Consider the following 13,070-nt stretch of genomic DNA (forward strand, 5'->3'; position numbering starts at 1 on the left):
CAACCTACAGAATGAGAGAAAATATTTGTAGATTATTCAGCTGACAGGGGATTAATATCCAGAATATATAAGAAACTCAAACAGCTCAACAGAAAACTAAACAATCCAATTTAAAAGTGGGCAAATGACCTGAATAGATATTTCTCAAAAGAAGACATACAAATGGCCAACAAATATATAAAAAAATTGCTAAACATCACTAATCATCAAGGAAATGCAAATCAAAACAACAAAGTATTATCTCACCTCAGGATGGCTATTAACAAAAGACAAAAAAATAACAAATACTGGATGTAGAGAAGAGAACTCTTATACATTGTTGGTGGGAATGTAAACTAGTACAGACTCTATGGAAAGCAGTGTGAAGGTTCCTCAAAAAACTACAAATAGAACTACCATATCCAGCAATCCCACTACTGGACATTTATTCAAAGGAAAGGAAATCAAAATTATCAAAGAGACATCTGTACCCCCTGTGTTTACTGCAGCACTATTCACAATAGCAAGATGCAGAATCAATCTATGTGTCCAATAACAGATGAATGAATAAAGAACATGTGGTGTACATACATAATGGAATACTATGCAGCCATCAAACAGAATAAAATCCTGTCATTCACAGCAACATGAATGAAACTGGAGGACATTATGTTAAGTGAAATAAGCCAGGAGCAGAAAGTTAAACACAGCATGTTCTCACTCATATGTGAAAGCTAAAAAACTGATCTCATAGAAGTAAAAGTAGAACAGGTTAGCAGAGGCTGGAGACTTGTAGAGAGAAGAGGAGGATAGGCAGAGATTGATTAAAGGATACGTAATTAAGCTAGACAGGTGGAGTCAGTTCTAGTGTCCTACACACTGTATGATGACTACAGTTAACAATAATTCATAGTTTCAAATAGCTACAAGGATGATAGTGAATATTTCCAAAACAAATATTTGAGATGATGAATATGCTAATTACTCCAATCTTATCACTATACAGTATATGTACTGAAGCATCATTACATACCCCATAAATATGTACAATTATTATATGTCAATTTAAAAATACGCCAGGGCCAGGCACAGTGGTTCACACCTGTAATCCCAGCACTTTGGGAGACCAAGGCAGGTGGATCATTTGATGTCAGGAGTTCGAGACCAGCCTGGCCAACATGGTGAAACCCTGTCTCTACTAAAAATACAAAAATTAGCTGTGCATAGTGTCAGGCACCTGTAGTCCCAGCTACTTGGGAGGCTAAGCCAGGAGGATCAAATGAACCCATGAGGCAGAGACTGCAGTGAGCTGAGACTGCACCACTGCACTCCAGCCTGAGCGACAGAGTGAGATTCCATCTCAAAAAAAAAAAAAAAAAAAGTAGGCCAGGCATGTTGGCTCATGCCTGTAATCTCAATACTTTGGAAGCCTGAGGCAGGAGGCTAACTTGAGGCCAGGAGTTCGAGACCAGCCTGGGGAACATGGCAAGACCCTGTCTCTACAAAAAATAAAAGAAGAAAAAGAAAATTTTTTAACACACAAAAAAGACTGCTACCAATATCATTGATCCTTTGAATTGAGTAAATAAGTAAAAAAAATTTAAATGTATATGTTAAACATTTTCTAAAATCAATATGCTATTAGAAACAGTATGATATTACCAGTTTTTTGGTTTTGTTGTTGTTGTTGTTGTTAAGAGTCTCACTCTTGTCGCCCAGGCTGGAGTACAATGGTGCAATCTTGGCTCACTGCAACCTCCACCTCCGTGTTCAAGCAATTCTCTCTGCCTCAGCCTCCTCAGTAGCTGGGATTACAGGCGCCCACCACCACGCCTGGCTAATTTTTGTTACTTTTAGTAAAGACAGGGTTTTGCCATGTTGGCCAGGCTGATCTCAAACTCCTGACCTCAGGCGGATCGCCTGCCTTGGCCTCCCAAAGTACTTGGATTACAGGCGTGAATCACTGCCCTTGGCTGATATTACCAATTTTAAAAGTATTCACAAGGCGGGAGCACTGGCTCATGTCTGTAATCCCAGCACTTTCGAAGGCCTAGGCGGTAGATCACTTGAGGTCAGGAGTTTAGGACCAGCCTGGCCAACATAGTGAAATCCCATCTGTACTAAAAAAAATACAAAAATTAGCCAAGTGTGGTGGCACATGCCTGTAACCCCAGCTACTCCGGAGGCTGAGGCACAAGAATTGCTTGAACCTGGGAAGCAGAGGTTGTAGTGAGCCGAGATTGCGCCACTGCACTCCAGCCTGGGTGACAGTGCAAGACTCTGTCTCAAGGAAAAAATAGTAACAGCAATAAATAAAAAATAAAAGTATCAACTGAATAACTTTTTTCCCAGTATGAATATTTTCAAACACGAAGAAAAATGTATAAAGCAACTTTTACAAATTGAGACAAGAACTGGCAACATGTTTCTTTGCATATTCTCAGTAGTATCAAATCTTGACTGTTTAAAGATGGAAATGATTTGTATAAAGAGATTAAATAATTCAGAACCCTTCTTGATGAAGAAGACAGGTAATCACACTAGGGTAACACAATTAGGGACAACAAGTTATTTTTCTGACCCTCAGTTTCCTCATCTGAAGGCAGTCTGAAAAGAAGAGGTAGAAAATACATTTCAAGCATGTAGCCTCTCAAAGACATTACTCTGAGGACAAATATTTAGTTAGACTTGCTTAAAACCCACTCCTATTATCTTATCTGTATAAAGCATTCGCTATAGTGCCTGACATAATAATAAGCATTTAATAAATGTTAACTACTACTATTAGCTAGCAGTAGTTACATTTCCAAAGGATAACCCAATCTGGCAAAGTTAAGGCCTTAGCATTTGTTCTTTTGATTTACAAGATGAGTTTTCTTTTTTTAATCTAATATACTGAGCACTGGCGGGTGCAGTGGCTCATGCCTGTAATCCCAGCACTTTGGGAAGCCGAGGCAGGTGGATCACTTGAGGTCAGGAGTTCAAGATCAACCTGGCCAACATGGTGAAACCCCGTCTCTACTAAAAATACAAAAATTAGCTGGGCGTGTTGGTGGGCACCTGTAGTCCCAGCTACTCAGGAGGCTGAGGCAGGAGAATCACTTGAACCCAGGAGGTGGAGGCTGCAGTGAGCTGAGATTGCACCACTGCACTGCAGCCTGGGCAACACAGCGAGATTCCATCTCAAAATAATAATAATAATAATATACTGAGCATAATCATTAAATTGAGATTAGAAAGAAATGCTAGCACTGGCATAATCTCTTAAATTGTTGTGCAGCTGTGTAAGGGACTTTTAACTTTAACATATATAATACAGAAATTTACCCTAGTTCCTATGACAGGTTGGAAAAATTCAAAGAGACTGCAGGCATGAGAAACTTTGTGAAAAACAAGCAATGTAGAGGTCTTCTTCTTTCCTAAATTATTCCAAAATGCCTCAGTTACAGCCTCATTTCATCCTACTCTTTCTTGGAACACATTATTGGCACTTATACTTAATAGTTTTATATATATAAAGCCACAGCAAAAGTATAAACCAGTATGTGGCATCCAGGAGCAGGGATACCTTTAATATATGTGTAGGAAGGCTGTGTGGCACAGTGGAACGAGCATACATTTAAAATTGGACAGACTTGCACATGAATTAGGACTCCACTATTTACTTGCAGTATGACCCTCAGGAAGTTACTTCTCTGAACCTCAGTTTATCTATATGTTAACGGGAATGATAATAGCTACCTTAAAGAGTTTTTGCGAAAATTCCACGAAAATACATGTAAAATCCCTGGCACATAGGCATTCAATAAATGACAGCTATTATTATTGACAAATTTACATTCTATTCTATAGCTGTGGACAAATCATATTCCATACTTATGAGTTTATCAACTGTAAAGATATAAAGGTGTATCTTTTTTTTTTTTTTTGAGACAGAGTCTTGCTCTGTCGCCCAGGCAGGAGTGCAGTGGCACAATCTCGACTCACTGCAACCTCCGCCTCCTGGATTCAAGCGATTCTCCTGCCTCACCCTCTGAGCAGCTGGGACTACAGGTGTGCGCCACCACGCCCGGCTAATTTTTGTATTTTTAGTAAAGACGGGGTTTCACCACGTGGGTCAGGCTGGTCTCGAACTCCTGACCTCGTGATCCGCCCACCTTGGCCTCCCAAAGTACTAGGATTACAGGTGTGAGCCACTGCGCCCGGCCAAGATATATCTCTTTCAAATTAAAACTTGAAGTAACAAAAATACTCCATACATAAGCAAAACTACACAGATAAGAGCTTCCCAGTTGATTTTCAGCATTGGTTTTTGAAAACCAAAGTATAAATTGGCTGTGATTTCCCATCTCAAAGGTCAAAATCAGAAATTAGTTTTTCCATAACAGTAATAATCCTCCCACTGCCAAATGAAGACATAAGGCTTTTTGTTGTTGTTAGTTTGTTTGTTTTGAGACAGAGTCTTGCTCTGTCGCCCAGGCTGGAGTACAGTGGTACAACCTCGGCTCACTGCAACCTCTGTCTCCTGGGTTCAAGCAATTCTCCTGTCTCACCCTCCCGAGTAGCTGAGATTATAGGCACGTATTGCCACACTCAGCTAATTTGTGTATTTTAGTAAAGATGGGGTTTCGCCATCTTGGCCAGGCTGGTCTCGAACTCCTGACCTCAGGTGATTCACCTGCCTCGGCCTCCCAAAGTGCTGGGATTACAGGCATGAGCCACCACGCCCGGCCCGATGTAAGGTATTTTATACTGGCAAACCTCCAAATGGATACAAGTTATAGGAGTTATTTCTGACATAAGAATGACTTCTCACCTGGGCATGGTGGCTCATGCCTATGATCCCAGTGCTTTGGGAGGCCAAGGTTGGAAGATTGCTTGAGGAAAGGAGTGTGAGGCCAGCCTTGGCAACAGAGTGAGACCTTATCTCTATAAAAATAAAAATAAAAAAATTAGCCAAGCTATAGTCCCAGCTACTCAGGAAGCTGAACCAGGAGGATCACATGAGCCCAGGAGTTTTGTGCTACTGTACTCCAGCCTGGGCAACAGCACAAGGCCCTGTTTCTTAAAAAATTTAAAAAAATTAAAAAAAAAAAAGACTTCTCAAAGTCAAAAAAAAAGGTTTGCCCCATTAGAAATGAAAAATGTTGAAATTAGCCAGATGTGGTGGCACAAGCCTGTGGTCCCAGCTACACGGGAGGCTGAGCTGGGAGGATCACCTGAGCCCAGGAGGTTGAGACTGCAGTGAGCCGTGTTTGCACCACTGCACTCCAGCCTGGGTAACAGAGTGAGACCCTGTCAAGGAAAAAAAAAAAAAAATGAAAAATATTTATTATAAATTACACAGTAAGAGGCAAGATAGGTAAAAATAAATGAATTCATAGTCCTGGAATCAGGCTCATTTGGCCTTCTCAGTTATTTCTAAGAAAATAATTAAATGGCTACTGTAGCACTTCAAAATCAAATCCAATTAACAGCACATAATTTTTGTTTCCTCTGTTTATTTTTTTACCATGAAAAGCCATGGTCCGAAGCAGTCGATCAGCCACCTCCTGTGGGAATACTCCAGGTTCCTGCAGACACAATGTTCCATCTTGTCTGGCTGAACAGAACTTCTCAAGGTGAGTAGTCAAGAAATTCAAGCAGATATCAAGTAAGGAATAGGGAGACGCCTCCTCCTTGGAGCCCAGGGAAAAATATAAAAGAAACACAAAAACCAACTAGTTAGTTTCCAGAAAAGCAGAGAACAAAACATTCATTTACTCATTTCACAAGTATTTCTTTAGTGTCTATCATATGCTAGACACTGTGTAAGGCAGTGGAATACAATCTGTGATCTATGTTCTCAAGAAGCAATAGAAGTGAAACACTGAAACAAACATTTACATACAGCCCCTTTAGTATTAAAATAGAGGACACACTGGGTATTAAGTAAGCACACAGCAGGGGGTTCTAATCAGTCAGGGATGGTGAGCGGAAGACCTCAGAGCTTAGGAAGCTTGTAACCAACTAAAGCATCACAATATGCTGTTCAGACATGAGTATGAAGCTGAGAGAGCTATTTTTTAAAAATAGGGTAGGGCCGAGGTGGGAGGATCACATGAGGCCAGGAGTTCGAGACCAGCCTGGCCAACATGGCAAAACCCCATCTCCACTAAAAATACAAAAATTAGCTAGGCATGGTGGTGGACGCCTGTAGTTCCAGCTACTCAGGAGGCTGAGGCAGGAGAATCACTTGAATCCAAGAGGCGGAAGTTGTAGTGAGCCGAGATTATGCCACTGAACTCCAGCCTGGGTGATAGAGTGAGGCTCTGTCTCAAAAAACAAACAAAGCCGGGTGTGGTGGCTCACGCCTGTAATCCCAGCACTTTGGGAGGCCGAGGCAGGTGGATCACCTGAGGTCGGGAGTTCGAGACCAGCCTGACCAACATGGAGAAACCCTGTCTCCACTAAACACTAATACAAAATTAGCCAGGTGTGGCGGCACATGCCTGTAATCCCAGCTACTTGGGAGGCTGAGGCAGGAGAACTGCTTGAACCTGGGAGGCAGAGGTTGCAGTGAGCTGAGATTATGCCATTGCACTCTAGCCTGGGCAACAAGAGCGAAACTCCGTCTCATAAAACAAACAAAAAAGACAAGCTTATCCTAAGATTCATATGGAAATGCAACACCTAGAATAGCCAAAACGATCTTGGAAAAGAAAAACAAAGTTGAAAGACTTTGATTACTAAAGTAATCAAAACTGTATGGCACCAGCATAAGGATAGACACATAGATCAATGAACTAGAATTCAGAGTTCAGCAATAAACTCTTACATTCGTGGTCAATTGATATTGACAAGAATGCCAGGATAATTCAACGGGCTTGCTTTTTGGCCGGGCGCAGTGGCTCCCGCCTGTAATCCCAGCACTTTGGGAGGCCGAGGTGGGCGGATCATGAGGTCAGGAGATCGAGACCATCCTGGCTAACACGGTCAAATCCCATCTCTACTAAAAATACAAAAAAATTAGCCAGGCATGGTGGCGGGCGCCTGTAGCCCCAGCTACTCCGGTGGCTGAGGCAGGAGAATGGCGTGAACACAGGAGGCGGAGCTTGCAGTGAGCCGAGATCATGCCACTGCACTCCACAGCCTGGGCGACAGAGCAAGACTCCGTCTCAAAAAAAAAAAAAGAATAGGCTTTTCAACAAATGATGCTGGGACCACTGGACATCAACATACAAAAGAATAAAGACAAAGTCCTATCTCACATCATATAGAAAAATTACCACAAAATAGATCAAGGTCCTAAATAGAAGAGCTAAGATTGTTTCTCTTAGAAGAAAACACAGGTGTAAAAAGTCCGGGCTTTAGTTCAGTAAAGTTTCTTAGATATGACACCAATGTATATCTATTAAACTTCAAAAAAATTAAAAACTTTTGTGCTTCAAAGATCACCATAAAGAAAGTGAAAAGGGCACGGTGGCTAATGCCTGCAATGCCAGAACTCTGAAAGGCTGAGGCAGGAATATTGCCTGAGCCCAGCAGTTTGAGACCAGTCTGAGGAACATGGTGAAACCCCATCTCTACAAAAAATACAAAAATTACCCAGGTGTGGTGGCGCATGCCTGTAACCCCAGCTACTTGGGAGGCTGAGGCAGGAGAATCGCTTGAACCCGGGAGGCGGAGGTTGCAGTCAGCCGAGATTGCGCCATTGCACTCCAGCCTGGGCGACAAGAGGGAAACTCCATCTCAAAAAATAAATAAATGTAAAATAAACTGATAAGAACAGATACTACACTTGATCTTAGCCAAAAGGCCGAGAAATAGTCAAAGGTAGGCCAGGTGCAGTGGCCTCCCAACAGTTTGGGAGCCCAAGGTGGGCGGATCACCTGAGGTCAGGAGTTCGAGACCAGCCTGGCCAACATGGTGAAGCCTCGTCTCTACTAAAAATACAAAAATTAGCTGGTGTGGTTGTAGGTGTCTGTAGTCCCAGCTACTTGGGAGGCTGAGGCAGGAGAATCGCTTGAACCCAGGAGGCAGAGGTTGCAGTAAGGCAGGATGGTGCCACTGCACTCAAGCCTGGGCAATAGAGCCAGACTCCATCTCAAAAAAAAGAAAAAAAAAAAGGCAAAGGGGGCCAGGCACAGTGGCTCACACCTGTAATACTTGGGAGGCCGAGGCAGACAGATCACCTAAGGTCAGGAGTTCGAGACCAGCCTGGCCAACATGGTAAAACCCCGTCTCTAGTAAAAATACAAAAAGTGACCAGGCACAGTGGCTTACACCTGTAATCCCAGCACTTTGGGAGGCCGAGGCGTGTGGATCACCTGCGGTCGGGAGTTCAAGACCAGCCTGACCAACATGGAGAGACCCCATCTCTACTAAAAATACAAAATTAGCTGGGCGTGGTGGTGCATGCCTGTAATCCCAGCTACTTGGGAGGCTGAGGCAGGAGAATCGCTTGCACCCGGGAGGCAGAGGTTGCGATGAGCCGAGATCACACCATTGCACTCCGACCTGGGCAACAAGAGCGAAACTCTGTCTCAAAAAAAACAAAAAAACACAAAAAATTAGCCAGGCATGTTGGCAGATACCTGTAATCTCAGCTACTAGGGTAAGGCTGAGGCAGGAGAATTGCTTGAACCTGGGAGGTGGAGATTGCAATAAGCCAAGATCACGCCATTGCACGCCAGCCTGGGTGACAGAGCGAGACTCTGTCAAAAAAAAAAAAAAAAGAACAACAACAACAACAACCAGAAGAAGAACAACCATGGACAATAATTGCTGATGGGAGAAAAAGTTGGAAACCTCATACATTACTGGTGGAAATAAAAATGTTGCAGCTGCCTTGGAAAACAGCTTAGCAGTTTATTACAAAATTAAACAGTTACCAATACGATCCAGCAATTCTACTCCTAAGTATATACCCAGAAATAAAAACATGTCCACACAAAATCTTGTATATGAATGTTTACAGAAGCATTGTTCATAATAGTTAAAAAGTGGTCTGAGGTCAGGCACGGCAGCTCACACCTGTAATCCTAGAAGTTTGGGAGGCCGAGGTGGGTGGATCATGAGGTCAGGTGTTCAAGACCAGCCTAACCAACTTGGTGAAACCCCGTCACTCCTAAAAATACAAAAATTAGCTGGGTGTGGTGGTGCACTTCTGTAATCCCAGCTATTCAGGAGGCTGAAGCAGGAGAATCACTTGAACACAGGAGGCAGAGGTTGCAGTGAGCTGAGATCATGCTGCTGCACTCCAGCCTGGGCGACATAGCGAGACTCTGTCCCCTCCCCAAGAAAAAAAAAATGGTCCGAATTGTTTTTACTCACAACACTACTGACACCAAATTTCTGGGCTTTTCCCACGCCAACAACCAGTTCTGACACCAACTGGGTATCCTACAATTCAATTCGATTCTGACACTAACTACCCAGAATTAGCATAGCACTACAGTTTAGGCCACTGTCCCCACTGCAGGTGCCAGTCACAAGTCCCAGATTTCCACTTGTACTTCTGACCAATGAACTATAAACTGTGGGAATCCAAGATCCCCTGAGGAGGGCCTCATGTTTGATAATCTGCTAATATGACTCACAGAATTCAGGAAGGCACTTCACTTGCCATTAACTTCCAGGGAGGGGAGAGGGACTCAAAGTTGTTAATAACCAATGGCCAATGATTTAATCAATCATGCATATGTAATAATGCATCCACAAAATCACCCAAAAATGGGGTTTGGAAAGTATCCAGGCTGCTGCACACATTGAAGTGCTAGGGGTGGGGTAGGGTGTGCTGGAGAAGGCATGGAAGCTTCAAGCTCCTTCCCCCATAGGTTGCCCTATGTATCTCTTCCATCTGGCTGTTCATTTGTATCCTTTAAAATATCCTTTGTATTAAAGTAAGTAAACTTTTCATGGGTTCTGTGAGCACTCTGGCAAATTATCAAACCCAGGGAGGGAGGTGTGGGAACCTCCAATTTGTAGCCAAGACTGACAGGTGTTGTGGTTAATCCAGAGACCTACTACCTGAATTGGCATCTGAGGGAGGCCATCTTGTGGAAGTGAGCCCCTCACCTGTGAGGTCTCTGTTAACGCTGGTTACTGTCAGAACTGAGGTAAATTTTAGGGCACCCAATTGATGTCTGCTGAGAATAGGAGAATTGCTCCGTATAGGGAAAAAAAAAAAAACCACACATCTGGTCACAGAAGTGTTCTGTGTTGAGAGTACAGTAGGAGAAAACAGTTTGTTTTCTCCTACTATATGGTTTGGTATCAAAAATATTGAGAGTGGTGTGAATTAAAGGAGTATAAAGAAGGAAAAAATGTTGTTTTTCCTAACACATGCCTTGGTCCTTCTGGCAACCAGCCCAGAAAGAAGTTATCTAGGGGCTCCTGGACACCAGTCAACTCATTAGCATACAAAAACTCTTTTCACTTCAGAGCTTCCAAGGGGTTTGGGAGCTAACGTGCAAGAAACAGGGTATGAAGACCAAATTTTGGGGGGTTTTTTTGTGTGTTTTTGAGACGGAGTCTTGCTCTGTCACTCAGGCTGGAGTGCAGTGGTGTAATCTTGGCTCACTGCAACCTCTGCCTCATGTCAGGTTCCAGTGATTCTCCTGCCTCAGTCTCCAGAATAGCTGGGACTACAGGCACATGCCACCACGCCCAGCTAATTTTTGTATTTTTGGTAGAGACGGGGTTTCACCATGTTGGCCAGGCTGGTCTCAAACTCCTGACCTCAAGTGATCTGCCCGCCTCGGCCTCCCAAAGTGCTGGGATTACAGGTGTGAGCCACCGCGCTGGCTATTTTTTTTTTTTTTTAACTATATCATAGTAGAAACAACCCAAATATATCCATCAAAACTGATAAATGGGTAGGGTGGGATGGGGTGGGCGTGATGGCTCACAATTGTAATCCCAGTACTTTGGGAGGATCACTTGGGCCCAGAAGTTTGAGACCAGCCTGGGCAACATGGCGAAACCCCATCTCTACAAAAAACACAAAAATTTGCTGGGTGTGGTAGCAGGTATCTGTAGTCTTAGTTACTCAGGAGCTGAAGTGGGAGGTTACAGTGAGTCGTGATGGCACCACTGCATTCCAGCCTGGGTGACAGAGCAAGACTCTATTTCAAAAACAACAAAAACCAGATGACTGGATAAACAAAATATAGTACAGCCCCATAATGGAATACTACTTAGCAAAACAGGAATGCTGATGTACTGTACAACATGAATGAGCCTTGAAAACATGCTAAGTGGAAGAAGCCAGTCACAAAAAAACCACATATTGTATGATCCCATTTGTATGAACTGTTCAGAAGAAGTAAATCTACAGAGACAGAAAGGAGATTATTGGTTGCTTAGGGTTAGAGGGAAGGTGGGTTAGAAGAAAATGGAAAGTGAATGCTAGTGGGCACAGGGCTTCTTTTTGGAGTGATGAAAATGTTCTAAAATTGATTGTGGCTATAGTTGCACCACTCTGCATATACTAAAAACCACTGAACTGGGTACACTTTAATAGGTGAAATGCATGGTATGTGAATTATATCTCAATAAAGCTGTTATTAAAAATAGTTGCCAGAGTCAGGCACGATGGCTCACACCTGTAATCTCAGCACTTTGAGAGGCCAAGGCAGGCAGATCACCTGAGGTCAGGAGTTCAAGATCAACCTGACCAACACAGTGAAACTCTGTCTCTATTAAAAATACAAAAATTAGCCAGGCATGGTGGCCCATGCCTGTAATCCCAGCTATTCAGCAGGCTGAGGCAGGAGAATCACTTGAACCTGGGAGGCAGAGGTTGCAGTGAGCCGAGATTGCGCCACTGCACTCTAGCCTGGGTAACAAGAGTGAAACTCCGTCTCAAAAAAAAAAAAAAATAGTTGCTGGGGGCCAGGCAGAGTGGCTCACACTTGTAAGCCCAGCATTTTGGGAGGCTGAGGCAGGAGAATCGCCTGAACCCCGGAGGCAGAGGTTGCAGTGAGCCAACATTGTGCCACTGCTCTACTGCCTGGGTGACAGAGCAAGACTCTGTCTCAAAACTAAATTAAAATAAAATAAATAGTTTAAACAAGTGTAAACACAAGACTAGAAATAAATACATCAAAATGCTAATGATGGTTAGAGGTCATCTTATCCAAACTCCACATTTCAAAGATCAGGAAAACGGCTGAAAACTACATTGAATTGCACCTCAAATATGTTCAATTCATGAGTTCATAATGATACAAAATAAAAACCAACTAGTTATCTTTGAAGGACACCAGGGAAATATCAACTCTGTATTTTGAAAATTGATAAGGATGGGCACGGTGGCTCATGCCTGTAATCCCAGCAGTTTGGGAGGCTGAGGCACGCGGATCACCTGAGGTCAGGAGTTCAAGACAAGCCTGGCCAACATGTCAAAACCCCGTCTCTAATAAAAATACAAAAATTAGCCAAGCGTGGTGGCAACCCGGGAGGCGGAGGTTGCGGTGAGCCAAGATCGCGCCATTGCACTCCAGCCTGGGTGACGAGAGCAAAACTCCATCTCAAAAAAATAAAAAATAAAAAAAAATAAACCCCACAAGATCACCAAGAAATTCCTGTTTGAACACTGGCTTCAAGTAATTCCCTCCTCTATTCCCCAGCCAAGTTTAGTTTCTTCAGTTGTTACAAGTAAAAGTTGGAAAAAGAGAGACCTATAAAGTATAAACACTTTAGCAAGGTATTCGAAACATTTTCCTAGCTAGTTCCAATCTTCCTCTCTAGCCTTTCTCACTGTTCCCCTCTCCCTGCCCCAAACAAGCTACCTGCCAGATACACTAAACTGCATGTTTAAGCAACCTAGCACTTACTGTTCCTTAAGTACTGTAACAGATATTTTCACATCTCAGAGCTTTTGTTAGTCCTTTTATAGCAAAAATCTCACTCATCTTTCTTTTTTTATTTATGTATTTTGTTTATTTTTTTGGAGATAGTTTGGCACTTGTTGTCCAAGCTGGAATGCAATGGCACGATCTCGGGTCACTGCAACCTCCACCTCCCGGGTTCAAGCGATTCTCCTGCCTCAGCCTCCCAAGTACCTGGGATTATAGGCACGCGGCACCACACTTGACTAATTTTTT

General features: G+C 43.1%; 1 protein-coding gene and 1 pseudogene across 1 annotated transcript in view; both read right to left on the bottom strand.

The window, feature by feature from the left end:
- ZYG11B (zyg-11 family member B, cell cycle regulator) overlaps positions 1–13,070 on the bottom strand; it is a 101,775-nt gene that overhangs the window by 65,016 nt on the left and 23,689 nt on the right. Inside the window, exon 2 of the mRNA XM_003815029.5 lies at positions 5,492–5,657. Within this exon, the coding sequence (XP_003815077.2) occupies positions 5,492–5,657 (166 nt within the window). The remainder of the gene's footprint in view (positions 1–5,491; positions 5,658–13,070) is intronic.
- LOC112438776 (U2 spliceosomal RNA) lies at positions 7,648–7,789 on the bottom strand (annotated as a pseudogene).

The sequence above is a fragment of the Pan paniscus genome, chromosome 1 (genome assembly GCF_029289425.2).
Source record: "Pan paniscus chromosome 1, NHGRI_mPanPan1-v2.0_pri, whole genome shotgun sequence".
In the NCBI taxonomy this organism is placed as follows: Eukaryota; Metazoa; Chordata; class Mammalia; order Primates; family Hominidae; genus Pan; species Pan paniscus.